This window comes from Gadus chalcogrammus, chromosome 21 (assembly GCF_026213295.1).
Source record: "Gadus chalcogrammus isolate NIFS_2021 chromosome 21, NIFS_Gcha_1.0, whole genome shotgun sequence".
NCBI classification, from domain to species: domain Eukaryota; kingdom Metazoa; phylum Chordata; class Actinopteri; order Gadiformes; family Gadidae; genus Gadus; species Gadus chalcogrammus.
The window spans coordinates 2,911,397-2,927,010 of NC_079432.1; the positions used below are offsets into that span (position 1 = coordinate 2,911,397).

General features: G+C 47.3%; 1 protein-coding gene across 1 annotated transcript in view; it reads right to left on the reverse strand.

Annotated features, from left to right (window-relative positions):
• nt5dc1 (5'-nucleotidase domain containing 1) overlaps positions 1-15,614 on the reverse strand; it is a 43,069-nt gene that overhangs the window by 14,435 nt on the left and 13,020 nt on the right. The window contains exon 7 of the mRNA XM_056580744.1: positions 3,323-3,497. Within this exon, the coding sequence (XP_056436719.1) occupies positions 3,323-3,497 (175 nt within the window). The remainder of the gene's footprint in view (positions 1-3,322; positions 3,498-15,614) is intronic.

Here is a 15,614-nt window from a genome sequence, read left to right on the forward strand (position 1 = left end):
CGAGGCGGATGCTGAAGGGCCTGTTTGAAGCTTTGGAAACGCATGGAAACAGCATGGAAACACATGGAAACAGCATGGAAACACATGGAAACAGCATGGAAACAGCATGGGAACAGCATGGAAACGCATGGAAACAGCATGGAAACACATGGAATCAGCATGGAAACAGCATGGAAACACATGGAATCAGCATGGAAACACATGGAATCAGCATGGAAACAGCATGGGAACAGCATGGGAACTCTTATATACTCTTATTTAAATGCAACATTTATAATCTTCTAATTCGTTAAATCCTCATGAAGATCTCCAATTTTTTTTATCCAAGTGACGGTGATAACTAAATATTTGATCAAATCCTCATCAAGGAAGGTAGACAGATTAATATAAACCTATTCCTTCACCTCCTTCACACAGTGTAGACATTCAGACTCTTTTAATTCTTCATCATTGTGTTGATGCTCGGCAAATATTCCACATCTAACCACGAGAACAGCTAACATCAACAGACGAGGTAAACATGTCAACGTTTGCTAGGGAGTTGTTTAACAAAACTAGCTGACAGCAGAGAACCATTTGCTGTTTTCATGTGGATAACAACATGAGAAATACTTAATGTACTGGGTAGGTACTAAGTATTAAGTGTTAAGTATGAAGCATTAAGGTACCATTAGGCATTTTGTGAACTTTGTTCGTTCACCCGAGGCTGATGCTGAAGGGCCCGATTAAAGCTTTGGAAATGCATGGAAACAGCATGGAAACACATGGTATCACATGGAATCAGCATGGAAACACATGGAATCAGCATGGAAACACATGGAATCACATGGAATCAGCATGGAAACACATGGAATCAGCATGGAATCAGCATGGAAACAGCATGGAAACACATGGAATCAGCATGGAAACACATGGAATCAGCATGGAAATAGCATGGAAACACATGGAATCAGCATGGAAACACATGGGAACAAATGTTCCCATGTGTTTCCATGCTGATTCCATGTGTTTCCATGCTGATTCCATTGAATGGTAACAGCATGGAAACACATGGAATCAGGATGGCCGCCCACCTGGAGCCCCCCCTAAAGGGAGCCCCCCCCAGTGGGACCCACCCCCAGTGGGAGCCCCCCCCCCCCTAGTGGGAGCCCCCCCCCCCCTAGTGGGAGCCCCCCCCTAAAGGGAGCCCCCCCCAGTGGGACCCCCCCCCCCGTGGGAGCCCCCCAGTGGGAGTCCCCCCCCCCAGTGGGAGCCCCCCCTAGTGGGAGCCCCTCCAGTGGGAGCCCCCCCCCAGTGGGAGCCCCCCCCAGTGGGAGCCCCCCCAGTGGGAGCCCCCCCTAGTGGGAGCCCCCCCCCCAGTGGGCGCTGAGTGGCCCGCGGCCCCCAGCCCTCAGAGTCTGACAGATAAAGGGTCTGCCTTCACTTCCTCAGTCACGTTGGCATGACGACCGGAACCTCGAGAGCAGCTACTCTAACACACACACACACACACACACACACACACACACACACACACACACACACACACACACACACACACACACACACACACACACACACACACACACACACACACACACACACAGCTGGGCCAGGACCCAACATGCCTTCTCTATGGGAGGTGACACATGCTGGTGGGGTCAAAGGTCGGGTGGGGGGGATGTTGTTCCAGCAGAGAGGGGGGAAGAGGAGGTAGAGGAGGAGGAGGGGGAGGAGGCTGGGAGAAACAGAACAGCCAGTCTGCCGTTTGGCAGGAAGTGGTTAAGAGGGGAGTAGCCTTAAGTGACTCTGAGATCCAGAAAAACCCCGCCCCCAACTAACCCTAGGGGTAAGGTTAACTTTAGTAGTGTTAAGGTTAGGTAAGGTTAACTAACCCTTAGGTTAAACTAACCCTCACCCTAGGGCTAGGTTAACCCCTAGAAGTGTTAAGGTTAGGTTAGGTTAACTAACCCTAACCCTTAGGTTAAACTAAACCTAACCCATATTATTATGTATCATAAAGTGTATTGTATTATGTACCTTGACACTCAGCTAGGAGGAGCCGGGCATCGAACTAGCAACCTTGCGGTTACCTGTCCACCCGCTCTACCTCCCAAGCTACTACTCTACCACCCCACAATCTCTCTCAATCTCTCAAAATTAATAAACTGATATCTCTCCACAGTAATTATCTAAAAAAAACATCTAAAACCTATCTCCTTTGAATCCTTGTTGCCATCCGGTGCTTGTGCCCCAGACGTCCCGATGAACAGCGTGTGCTCTCTAGCTCTCTCCTGCTCCAGCTCCGGCAGCAGCGTGGCTCACCGCGTGGGTCCATGGGTGTGATGTGGCTATCGTTCCCTCCTGCGTGATGAGGCGTGAGTGCGGCTCTGGCCGTAGCAACAGGCCTAAGCCCCGGGTTGACTCTGCTAAGTGGGGTCTGAACCAGACGCTACAGAGAGCCGGCTGGGACAAAAGGGGTTTGTGTGACTGGACTCCAGACCTATAAAGACAGAGCTGTTAAGGCAGCCGGAGGTGGCGGCCTGGCTCCCACGGTGGGGCAGTGTAGGAGGTACAAGTTACTCCATTATTAAAGAGCTAGGGAATAACTTCCATCTTAGTCTAAGGTCGTATTATTAGGTTAAGTTCAACTTCCCTGTTTTAAGTAGTATAGTATCAATATCATTGAGTTTGGTATAACTTCCCTGTAAAGTAGTAATATTATTATTAAGGAGGAGAGGAGAGGAGAGGAGAGGAGAGGAGAGGAGAGGAGAGCGTTTGAATCACCAGAGGCATGCCAGGACTGTAAGGAATGCCGGAAGTTGGGGGAAAAACTCCAGACCTGAGGGTCCAGACCTGGAATTCTACTCAACCATGTGTGTGTTCTCTGTGTGTGTACGTATGCAGGGTGTGTGTGTGTGTGTGTGTGTGTGTGTGTGTGTGTGTGTGTGTGTGTGTGTGTGTGTGTGTGTGTGTGTGTGTGTGTGTGTGTGTGTGTGCGCGCAGGCGTGCGTGTGTGTGTGTGTTTGTTTGTGATTGAACAAATGTTGCAGTGCTGTCATAGTATTAAGTATTAAGGTATAATGTCCAAATAATAAGGTATAGGGGCCCCAGTAAAGGGTGTTGGGGTACAGGGGCCCCCAGTAAAGGGTGTTGGGGTACAGGGGCCCCAGTAAAGGGTGTTGGGGTACAGGGGCCCCCAGTAAAGGGTGTTGGGGTACAGGGGCCCCCAGTAAAGGGTGTTGGGGTACAGGGCCCCAGTAAAGGGTGTTGGGGTACAGTGGCCCCCAGTAAAGGGTGTTGGGGCCCAGAGGGCAGGGGTCCGGGTCCGTCTGGCCCTCACCCCAGGACGTGTTCACAGATGAGTCGGCAGTAGTCGCTGTGGGAGCTGGTGATGAGCAGCAGGACCTTCCCGGCCTCCTTCATGCTGCGCAGCCACGCCTTCACCTCCTCGGAGCAGGGCTGCAGGTAGCGCCCAGGGTCCCGCTTCACGCTGGGGAAGTAGGTCCCGGCGTCCTCTGTTCCCAGGGGACACCAAACACACACACACACACACACACACACACACACACACACACACACACACACACACACACACACACACACACACACACACACACACACACACACACACACACACACGCACACACACACACACACGCCAGGAGTTAGAGCCGCACAGCCCTGGAGAACCAAGCTAACTCAGTGGTGGATTGGATGGAGGACATGCTAGCTCGTTAGTAGCTCGTTATCATCTTGTTATTATCTTATTAACGAGCCGCTGAGCAGATTCTTCATCCAAGGAGTTCCACTGGTTGAGATAGTGGCATAATGAAGGGCGCCTGGACTCAAGGAGGCCTACAAGAAGGCTTCAGACATTGGGCATCGAACCCAGAACCTCTCAGATAAGGGTCAGACACCCTCAACAGTAAACCGTCTATTTATTTTATCCAAGAGTTGAAAGTTGAGGAAGCATATTTCTAGCAGCTATCATAATCAAATCCTTATGTTAACACCATACTGACATCTTTCAACCCTACCCTAACTTAGCCGGACTTACCCTAACACTCTCCTTTCCGGATCAACTGCCGTTATCTTCACCAGCTTCGTGGTTAGAGAAAGGATGAAGATAAACCACTCAACGGAGAGGAAGACCTGGTTCATGATCAGTCAGATAGAGGATGAAGATAAACCACTCCACGCAGAGAACTTGAACTTTCTTGCATTGCAATGTGTTATCTAATTTTGAGTTAACAGGAAACACAACTGTCACACGATGTGCTCGAATCAGGATCTGAACATGAGATTATAAGCGGCTGGAGACGAAGGGTCATAAACCCGTTCACATCATGCAATATGAATTGTATTCATTCAGAAGGCGACCGTGTGTTTGGCCTCATATCTGTAGAATCCTTTGTTCCAACGGTGCGTGATCCAGAATCTCTTGTCATTTAAACATGACCTGTCTGTCTTGAAAGGTGACCCGGGTTGTAGGTCAAAATGAACGGATGAATCTGATGAATGAGCTTATGAGTCTGACGGGCTGGAAAGAGGAATCAGCTCAACGGAATAGACTGGAACATGCTGCCCCCTGGTGGTCCAGCTGTGGACTAACGGTGCAGAGACGTCCTTCACCCAGAACACAGACAGGTGTTACAGCAACACCTGCCCACCAGGAGAGGGCGACAAAAACTAAGAGAAGCTAGAGAACAGCGTCAGAAATAAAAGGCTCACTTCATGAGTGCATAAATAACAATCGAAAACAATGAATTGAGAAGATAATAAAGCAATGTAGATCAGTTTTTCAACCAAATCCCCTGGTCGATCTAAGGCAGGGGTCTCAAACTCGCGGCCCGGGGGCCAATTGAGGCCCGCGGGATGATATTTTGTGGTCCACTACTTGACATCAAAGTGTAGTGCTAGTGCGGCCTGCGCGTTGTTGTCAAACACACTTTTTTGCTGAGTCGCTAGCCACGGTTTTTTATCGCTTGTGATAGGGTGACCGTGTGTCCCGTTTTTGCCACGACAGTCCCAATTTTTGAGTTGCATGTCCTGAGTCCTTGAGACCCCTGATCTAGGGGCTCTGGGAGCGACTGATCTGGTCTAGGGAGGTCAATAACCTCTAGTCATCACTCAGCCCCCTGGAGAGGGGGGGGGGGGGATCACTCAGCCCCCTGGGGAGGGGGGGGGGTCTGGCCGTCATTCCAGACGCCCACTTCCTGTTCCTGGACACGCCCCTTCTGACGTGATAAACTGCCATTATCTTCACCAGCTTCATGATCAGTCAGAGAGAGGATGAAGATAAACCACTCAACGCAGAGGAAGACCTGGTTCATGATCAGTCAGAGAGAGGATGAAGATAAACCACTCAACGCAGAGGAAGACCTGGTTCATGATCAGTCAGAGAGAGGATGAAGATAAACCACTCAACGCAGAGGAAGACCTGGTTCATGATCAGTCAGAGAGAGGATGAAGATAAACCACTCAACGCAGAGGAAGACCTGGTTCATGATCAGTCAGATAGAGGATGAAGATAAACCACTCAACGCAGAGGAAGACCTGGTTCATGATCAGTCAGAGAGAGGATGAAGATAAACCACTCAACGCAGAGGAAGACCTGGTTCATGATCAGTCAGAGAGAGGATGAAGATAAACCACTCAACGCAGAGGAAGACCTGGTTCATGATCAGTCAGAGAGAGGATGAAGATAAACCACTCAACGCAGAGGAAGACCTGGTTCTTCAGAGCATACCGGTCCTCAGACTATGGGGACTGAGACAGATAGGCAGTGAGACAGTCAGATAGGGAGTGAGACCGTTAGATAGGGAGTGAGACAGTCAGATAGGGAGTGAGAGTTAGATTGGGAGTGAGACAGTTAGATAGGGATCGAGACAGTCAGATAGGGAGTGAGACCGTTAGATAGGGAGTGAGACAGTCAGATAGGGAGTGAGAGTTAGATAGGGAGTGAGACAGTTAGATAGGGATCGAGACAGTCAGATAGGGAGTGAGACCGTTAGATAGGGAGTGAGACAGTCAGATAGGGAGTGAGTTAGATTGGGAGTGAGACAGTTGGATGGGGAGTGAGATAGTTAGATTAGGAGTGAGACAGATATGGAGTGAAACAGTTAGACAGGGAGTGAGGCAGTCAGATATGGAGTAAGACAGTTAGATATAGACTGAGACAGTTAGATAGGGAGTGAGACAGTTAGATATAGACTGAGACAGTTAGATAGGGAGTGAGACAGTTAGATATAGACTGAGACAGTTAGATAGGGAGTGAGACAGTTAGATATAGACTGAGACAGTTAGATAGGGAGTGAGACAGTTAGATATAGACTGAGACAGTTAAGATAGGGAGTGAGACAGTTAGACGTAGACTGAGACAGTTAGATAGGGAGTGAGACAGTTAGACATAGAGTGAGACAGTTAGATAGGGATGGAGACAGTAGATAGTGATTGAGAAATATATGGAGTGAGACTGTTAGATTGGGAGTGAGATAGTAAGCGAGAGAGTAATCTTGAGATCCGGGCTTTATCTCCGGTTTAACCACGCAGAGAGTTTAATTGGACGTTTAGGCCTCCGATTAAAAGACACGCCTAAGATCTGGTGAGTCACGATGGAACAATGGAGGAGCGAGAGTCTGGAGCGAGAGGCTTGTGGTTCTCAGCGGGATCGGAGGCTGACGGTCTCCTTCCAGGGCTCCTTTTTCTGAGCCACTGGTGTTTATATCAGGTGGTTATATCAGAGGTTTGTGGCCGGCGGCCCTCAAACGCTAAACCGAACTTTGATGGTCTTCAGAAAGACCAAAGAGACTTAATTCTGTTATTCTTCATCTACAACATTACAGGACAAGAACAAATGTGGCATGACCAAGAGTCTGGACGTTTCTTGGAATATTGCGATGGCACCTTCATGGCAAAAAGAGCATTTATCCAATTTTAGCTTGATGGATGTAATACGATATCTGTCGGTTAACGCATTGACAACTTCCGGCTGTTTAAATCCACGACGTCAGAGTAATAAACAGGGCTGCCGACAGAAAGGGAGCGTGTGGAGAGAGACAACCTGCTGAGAACTAGGTAATACTGACCCTAACAGCCATCACAGCCTTAAAGAATCCTCTTAGAACCGCAGAAAAGGGTTTCATCAGCAGTGTTTAAACGTTCTGATGAGAGCAGCATTGAGTTACCGCCTCAGCACTCGTCATTCTGAATCAGCTCTCAGTTCAAAGGTTACATTCAGTTTTTACAGGCCGTAATATCAACATAATATTTTATCCACTACTATTTTGATTCTCTATGAAAAGGTGGTACTGTGGTCCAAACCATTATAACATTGTCAATGTGCTAGGCCTACTGTAGTCCAAACTATTATAACATTGTCAATGTGGTGGGCCTACTGAGTCCAAACTATTATAAGCTTGTCAATGTGGTAGGCCTTCTGTGGACAAACTATTTTAACATGGTCGATGTGGTAGGCCTTCTGTGGCCAAACTATTTTAACATGGTCGATGTGGTAGGACTAATAACTATTCATTATGTATTTAGTTGTATTCTATTTATTTTTGTATTCTAAATCTATTATTGCAGATCCACGTGACCTGATATGATATAAAACCTGAACCCTAATGGGGGAACTTCAGCAAAAGGTCAGGGTCTTGCGTCTCTGGATAAAAAACAAGATCCTATCAGAGAAGACCAGCCTCATTCTTAAGACGAAAATGAAAATAAGATTAATATACCACATAATTAATATACCACATAATTAATAAACCACAGAAGCGGCCGAATAAGTGGTTTATAACCGGCCACCGCCCGCCATAACCGGAGGCCAGACTAAACCAGTTTAATCTGAATCCCAGAGATCCACCCAAACCAGAAGCACCAGAGCAGTCTACACCACAAACCAACAGGAGTGAGAGTGAGGTAGACATACTGTGGTGAGCTACAGATGGGTTGGGAGAGTCACCGATGCAGTGATGGAAGAGTGAGCGAGACAGAGATAGAAGGCTTCACCTGGTGGTGAAGCCTTCAGACTGGTGGTCTCCAATCCCCGAGGACCCCTCCCCCCCTGAAGGTGAAGCCTTCAGACTGGTGGTCTCCAACCCCCGAGGACCCCTCCCCCCCTGAAGGTGAAGCCTTCAGACTGGTGGTCTCCAATCCCTGAGGACACCCCTCCCTGGAGTCGAAGCCTTCAGACGGTCTTCTGCAGAGCGTTGGGTTCCCGTTGACATCTTGCAGCCCACTAATTGTTGCGTTCTTGGGTGCATTTTTACGATCAGAACTCGTCTCTCCTTCAGAAAGTAAAGAATATATTTCAGAAAGCGGCGGGTCTGGGCGTGCGATGGCTTGGCCACGCGTGTTTCTGTTGGCAGTAAACAGAAGCTTATCTTCCAGCGAACAACAAACATCAAAAACCCAAACGCATCAGGACATTTAAGAGTTTCATCATAACAGTGTGCATTCCCACCCAGATGAAGGAGGTCTTCACACGAAATCCGTTCATCAGCACAAGTCTTGAAGAAAGTTTCATTGTGACTTAAGTGTGTCAAAATGCTGATCTGTGCCCCCTCTCTGATGCAATAAGACCTGTTTTATTACGTCAAACACTTAACTCTTAAACACGTCTTCTACAGAGAGTTAGATTCAGGTTGACATCTTTCAGCCCTCTTATTTTATAATTGTTCTAACTCGTCTCACTGGTCGGAGACAGGAAGTGAGGACGACGAGGTAAACACGCTTTTCCTGTATACAACAAGATGGCGCCCGTGTTGAGATAGACGACAGATACTGTGAGCTAGTGAAAGTCATTAACTAGATGATAACTTCGGTGATGAGGTTTGCTGCTCAAGAAATCCAAGGTTCTCATTTGCCGTTACAGTAGATGTTGATTTATGTTATCTCTCGTGTTGACTGTACTACTTGTATTACATGTGGTAGACCTGGTTGTAAACATAGTGGTTAACATGTCAACTCCTCTAGTGATCTCCTTCCTGCAGCGACTGCACTCAGTCCAGCTGCCCTTTAGAAACTCAGGCGAGCAGCAGTGGGAATGTTTTCAATCATCAACCAAGTCAATCATCATGAAATGCTGAGATGGCCTCCAGTCCCAGATGAAGGTTTCTCTGGATGAGGAACTCCCTGATGAGCTCATAGTCAGACAGACAGACAGACAGACAGACAGACAGACAGACAGACAGACAGACAGACAGACAGGGATCATACCTTCTTCCTACTCTCTTCATCCTCGTCCAACGACATGACAACCTGTGGCATCACACATCCACAGGCTCCTAGCCACCCCTACATATTACTATTATATTGGACATCCACAGGCTCCTAGCCACCACTATTACTATTATATTGGACATCAACAGGCTCCTAGCCACCACTACATATTACTATTATATTGGACATCAACAGGCTCCTAGCCACCACTACGTATTACTATTATATTGGACATCAACAGGCTCCTAGCCACCACTACGTATTACTATTATATTGGACATCAACAGGCTCCTAGCCACCACTACATATTACTATTATATTGGACATCAACAGGCTCCTAGCCACCACTACGTATTACTATTATATTGGACATCAACAGGCTCCTAGCCACCACCAGATATTGGAATCCCTTATTATTTCAAATCCCTTTTCCATGCCTCGCTGCCACTAAACCGAGCAGATCCACTCCGACGGAGTGCGTCTGAAATGCTAATCAGGCGCCCAATTTGGCGAGCGCGAGACTTTCCAGACTCATCAGGGAGCCGGAGCCGGGAGGAGGATGACTGCACGGTCTCAACTTGTCTTTTTATGAATCCCCTAAAAAAACACCACGGCTGTTTCCACAACAACGTCAAAGCGGGCCACAGCTCATAGCTGAGATCAACGCACCACTTTCACCAATTGTGAATAATGACAAGACTGGGGCCCACGGACAATTAGAGGGGCGGAGACGGAGGTGCAGAAGGAGAACAAGTAGCAAAACCAAACCGAGGCTTCTGGTTGGTCACAGGAGGTGGATCCCCGCGACCTGATTGGCAGGTGGTGGTGGAAGGAGGAGAAGGGCTTTTATTGTGATAGTTCAACCCAGCAGCAGGTTAACCACCACTGGCGCTCGTCTGCTCATTAAGCACCAGGAACATTAAGCACCTCATTAAGCTTTAGCACCAGGCAGTAGGAATCGAACAGGCAGCGAGAGGAGAATGACTTGAGGACAGCCACGCTGTGGGCTTTGTATCCTAATACTATGTTTGCTTTGGGAATTGCTGACTTCAAAAACAAACCTATTTTAGATACCGTCAAAACCAGCACACATGTCTGGCTGCCCCACAACTTCACTGGCTGAATGACTCTCTCTCTCTCCCCCTCTCCCTCTCCCTCTCTCTCTCTCTCTCTCTCCTCTTTGATTTCAAACTGAATTAAAAAATGTTCAAAATCCTTTTCCTTCCATAAATTCTTTGATTCTGATATAAATTAAGGCATTTTAATGGAGATTCTAAGGATAATTGTTCATGGGAGCAACAAAGAGATCTAGAACTATGGGCCAGGATAATGTAGCTGCGCACTTTTAGATAAATACAATACAATTAAATTAAATAGATTAGAAAAAAAACTGGAAACTCCATTTTTGGTAAGGATTTTAAATCAGCTATCCCTGACCTCATTGGCTAACCATAACCTCATCAGCTAACCATAACCTCATCAGCTAACCATTACGCTGACCTCATCAGCTAACACTGACCTCATCAGCTTACCCTAAGCCTATCAGCTAACCCTGACCTCATCAGCTAGCCTAACCTCATCAGCTAAACTAACAGAGGTTACAGTCATCAGTGGCCCCCTGTTTACCAGGAGTTTAGGTGCAGAACCTATATTCAACATAAAACAACCTACCTGGTTTAAAATAATCAGTACTCAAGAGAGTACTCAGTACTCAAGAGAGTACTCAACAGAATGAACTGCCTTCAATATCCAAGTCGCATTAAATGTGCTTCATTTATCCCCTATAGAGAATGTGGGTCAAAACAGGACAGGAATAGAACTTAAAAAGAGATTGACAAATAAAGATAATAACAACTTATAACAACATATAAAATGACAAGCTTAAAAGGAGACCAAAATTGACCCAATCCGGTTTTCATAGTGGAAACCAAAGCTGTGGAAAAATTCCTGACCAGATTTGATGGGCTAGTTAAGTTCTGAGGTCAGCTGTGTACATTACAGTTGAAATGGGGTGAGATGAACGGACAACTGCACACCACCTCTCTCTTTCCTCTCTCCAACCCTAACCCTCACTTCAGCACATCTTAGCCAAAAGCTACATAGCATAAAAACACACTCCTATTCCCACGAGGATTCAACAACACAACAGAATCTAAAATATACCTCGTAAACCTTGACGCTCCATTTAGAGCACGGGAGCCTTCTGCGAAGGTGAGGTACCGTTTGAACCCCAGCAGTAATTGCTGTTATTGAAGCCATTACAGCCGTTCATGAGCTAGTGCGTGTCCATCACTATCTGTGCATCAGCCGTGGACAGAATGTCCCAGAAGGAACGAGTACTGCTCATAGCACGTTCCTTGTTCCTCTCTGTTGAAGGGTAGCGAGTTGCAACAACAACTAAAAGCCCTCCACACCCCTTAGCGCTAAGAATAGCATTGGGAGTCCATCCCATCTCGGCACCAAAATACCACCAAACCGACAAAAACAACAGACCTGAGATTGCAGGAGAACGATTTATACGCATTATACCCAACCCAGGATACCAGAGAGTGAAACTACCAGCACCACACCCAGGTTCCATTCCTCCGATTGGACGAGGTGGGGAAGGTATTTTCCTCGAAAGCGGATTATCTCAAACCTTTTATGACTCCTTGTTTGATTGAACTGCTTTCATTGAGCTTTCACTTCAGTGATATGACCTTTGACCCATCACCTAGAGCCAACCCTCGGAGGAGTCTCTGTGAACTGATATGTGATGTCCTGCTCACTGGCTTTTGGAGTTTTCCCACAGTTTACAGTTGGACAAATATCCCAGCTTTGATGGCGTCAGTAAAAATAGTCCAGAATGGTGAGCGTCACCTAAAGGATCGCGTAGGTTGGGCTCCATCGACCGCGGGGAAAACCTCCCTGCCAACGCTACACTTTTCCCTTCTGTCCTTTTTTTCTATCCCGTAATTATTTTGAGAGCTTCGTAATTTGGTAAACACCAACCATGCTTCCTGAAAGAAGCATGAAACCTCAACGACTGTGTTTAGAGGGATGGGTTTGGAACCAAACACCTCCACTGGCCCCTCAGGGGTCAAGCATGGTAAACGGGGCCACATGGGCATGAGATAGAACCCAGAATAGTCTGACACCGACCAAACAACAACCCCAACGTCTGACATCCACCGTGCACCAGCCAGTCTAAAACAGTGTTCCTCTTCCCCTTAGTGGGGACCCCACCCTGAGTCGCCGGGAATACCGATGGATCTGCGGTCGCGACAGCAAGAGCAAGAAGTTCAATACCAAGCAGAAATTAAATGATGGAACAGAGAAGTCTCCCAACGGTGCACTTTACGATCCACTTTAAGCGGTGCTTGTGAAACTGCAACCTGCATCGATTGCTGATCATGTTCACCTGCGTTAATAAGTCCTTTACCATAAAGTCTGAGCACCTCAGAGAGGGAGACTGCACTGTCGGGAGAATACCAGAAAAGGAAAAGCGACGTCCTGCTGCATGGAGCTCACTCGGTACGCTCTGACCGCTCTCACCGCCAGATAAACAACAGTGTGAAACCGTAGGGTGTGAAGTCCCCGGTGAATCCCGGGATATCTATACATTCAAACATTCCAAACTCGGCTGAACTCCGGTTGGTCATAGTGGAGCAGCACTCAGCTTTAGGAGTCTGGCCTGTAAAAGTACCAAAATAAAGAGCCCAATAACGGGGTATGGGTTTAAGGGAAACCTCACAGTGAACCCAGGCATATTTAACATGTGGGATTTGGGGAAACGGATAACGTGGGTAAGAGCTATTTATTTGTTCTTCAAAGGCAGTCTGGTGTTATTGGGTTGAATCCGGTGATGCATGCATAAAAAGTACAGTACTGGTCATTATGGATTCAGGTTATTGACCTGAAACAACAACACAGACACCAGAGGGAGCCGCCTCATCTAATCCACATCCTCGTGTGGTAATAAATTAAATGAGCCGTGTCCTGCAACACCAAACAGAAACCACAAATGGTCGTGGTATTTCACTGTCTTAGGTTCAGGAGAGTGACTCTGTGTTTCACTGTCTTCAGGACGGTGACCCTGTGATTCACTGTCTTCAGGACGGTGACTCTGTGGTTCACTGTCTTCAGGACGGTGACTCTGTGATTCACTGTCTTCAGGACGGTGACTCTGTGGTTCACTGTCTTCAGGACGGTGACTCTGTGGTTCACTGTCTTCAGGACGGTGACTCTGTGATTCACCGTCTTCAGGACGGTGACTCTGTGGTTCACTGTCTTCAGGACGATCTCTGTGGTTCACTGTCTTCAGGACGGTGACTCTGTGATTCACTGTCTTCAGGACGGTGACTCTGTGGTTCACTGTCTTCAGGACGATCTCTGTGGTTCACTGTCTTCAGGACGGTGACTCTGTGATTCACCGTCTTCAGGACGGTGACTCTGTGTTTCACTGTCTTCAGGACGATCTCTGTGGTTCACTGTCTTCAGGACGGTGACTCTGTGGTTCACTGTCTTCAGGACGGTGACTCTGTGGTTCACTGTCTTCAGGACGATCTCTGTGGTTCACTGTCTTCAGGACGGTGACTCTGTGATTCACCGTCTTCAGGACGGTGACTCTGTGATTCACTGTCTTCAGGACGGTGACTCTGTGGTTCACTGTCTTCAGGACGATCTCTGTGGTTCACTGTCTTCAGGACGATCTCTGTGGTTCACTGTCTTCAGGACGGTGACTCTGTGATTCACCGTCTTCAGGACGGTGACTCTGTGGTTCACTGTCTTCAGGACGATCTCTGTGGTTCACTGTCTTCAGGACGGTGACTCTGTGATTCACTGTCTTCAGGACGGTGACTCTGTGATTCACTGTCTTCAGGACGGTGACTCTGTGGTTCACTGTCTTCAGGACGGTGACTCTGTGGTTCACTGTCTTCAGGACGGTGACTCTGTGGTTCACTGTCTTCAGGACGGTGACTCTGTGGTTCACTGTCTTCAGGACGGTGACTCTGTGGTTCACTGTCTTCAGGAAGGTGACTGTGGTTCACTGTCCTCAGGACGGTGACTCTGTGGTTCACCGTCTTCAGGACGGTGAGGGAGACCAGCAGGAATCCGGTTCAGGTATTCCCAGATAGGCTCTGTGTTTTTTCCATCTTGGTTGTTAAAATTGCAGCCAGCGCCCGCCTGGAGACCAAACCGTTCGTTGAAATCCAACGGCCAATTAGTGGCCTTTTCACTTCTATTCAGTTTATATCGGCACCTCAGTCAATAGCAGTGTTCGAAATCGTTCCCTATACACTCACTCACTATCCCCTATATAGTGTTCATGATATGGTGCACTATATAGGGAACGAAAAAACGATAATTCGGACACTACACTGAACATTTCTACACGTCATTTGCATCAGTAAATGCGCCGGGTATTTGTGTGACGCAGACGGATGTGCCCACATAATGTACGAGGAAAGCTGGATGTTGTATTGATGTTGAATGTTACATTTCCTTGTTCAAGTTTTTTTTTATTAATTTTGAATGTTAAATTTTCTATGTTAAATCCCAAATAAATTGTTGACATTTCTAAACGAAAGCCGGAGACTCCAACGTTAAATGTTTTCATTTTCGCGGTTATTCAGCTTCTTCTTCTCCTCCGGAAAAACCAGACCGCATTGTGGTATACGGGAGTAACATGTAGAGTACATCATATGTACACTCAAATTTTGGGTATTTTAAGTGCACTATATAGTGCACTGAAATTGAAAGTGAAATTAACCACTGAGAATTCGAACAACACTACAAAATGGCGAGCACCCTATATAGTGCACTATATCCGTGATAGGGAACAATTTCAAACACAGCTAATGGCAAAATTACTCTCTGTAAAAATATTAGCCAAGACAAGATAATGGAATGACCGGGTACTGGTGGGTTGATTTACATGTAATAATGCCAGGTGCCCTAGAATGTAAACCTGAGCTCCATCATAGACCTCATGTAAACTACCTCCAGGCCTGAGGTCAATCATATACCTCATGTAGAGTACCACCAGACATGAGCTCCATCATAGACCTCATGTATTCTACCTCCAGCCCTATGCACCATCATAGACCTCATGTAGTCTACCTCCAGGCCTGAGCTCCATCATAGACCTCATGTAGTCTACCTCCAGGCCTGAGCTCCATCGTAGACCTCATGTAGACTACCTCCAGGCCTGAGCTCCATCATAGACCTCATGTAGACTACCTCCAGGCCTGAGCTCCATCGTAGACCTCATGTAGACTACCTCCAGGCCTGAGCTCCATCATAGACCTCATGTAGAGTACCTCCAGACCTGAGGTCCTACATAGACCACATGTAGACTACCAACAGACATGAGCTCCATTATAGACCTCATGTTTACCATAGGGTGTGTTACGTAGGAACTGGGC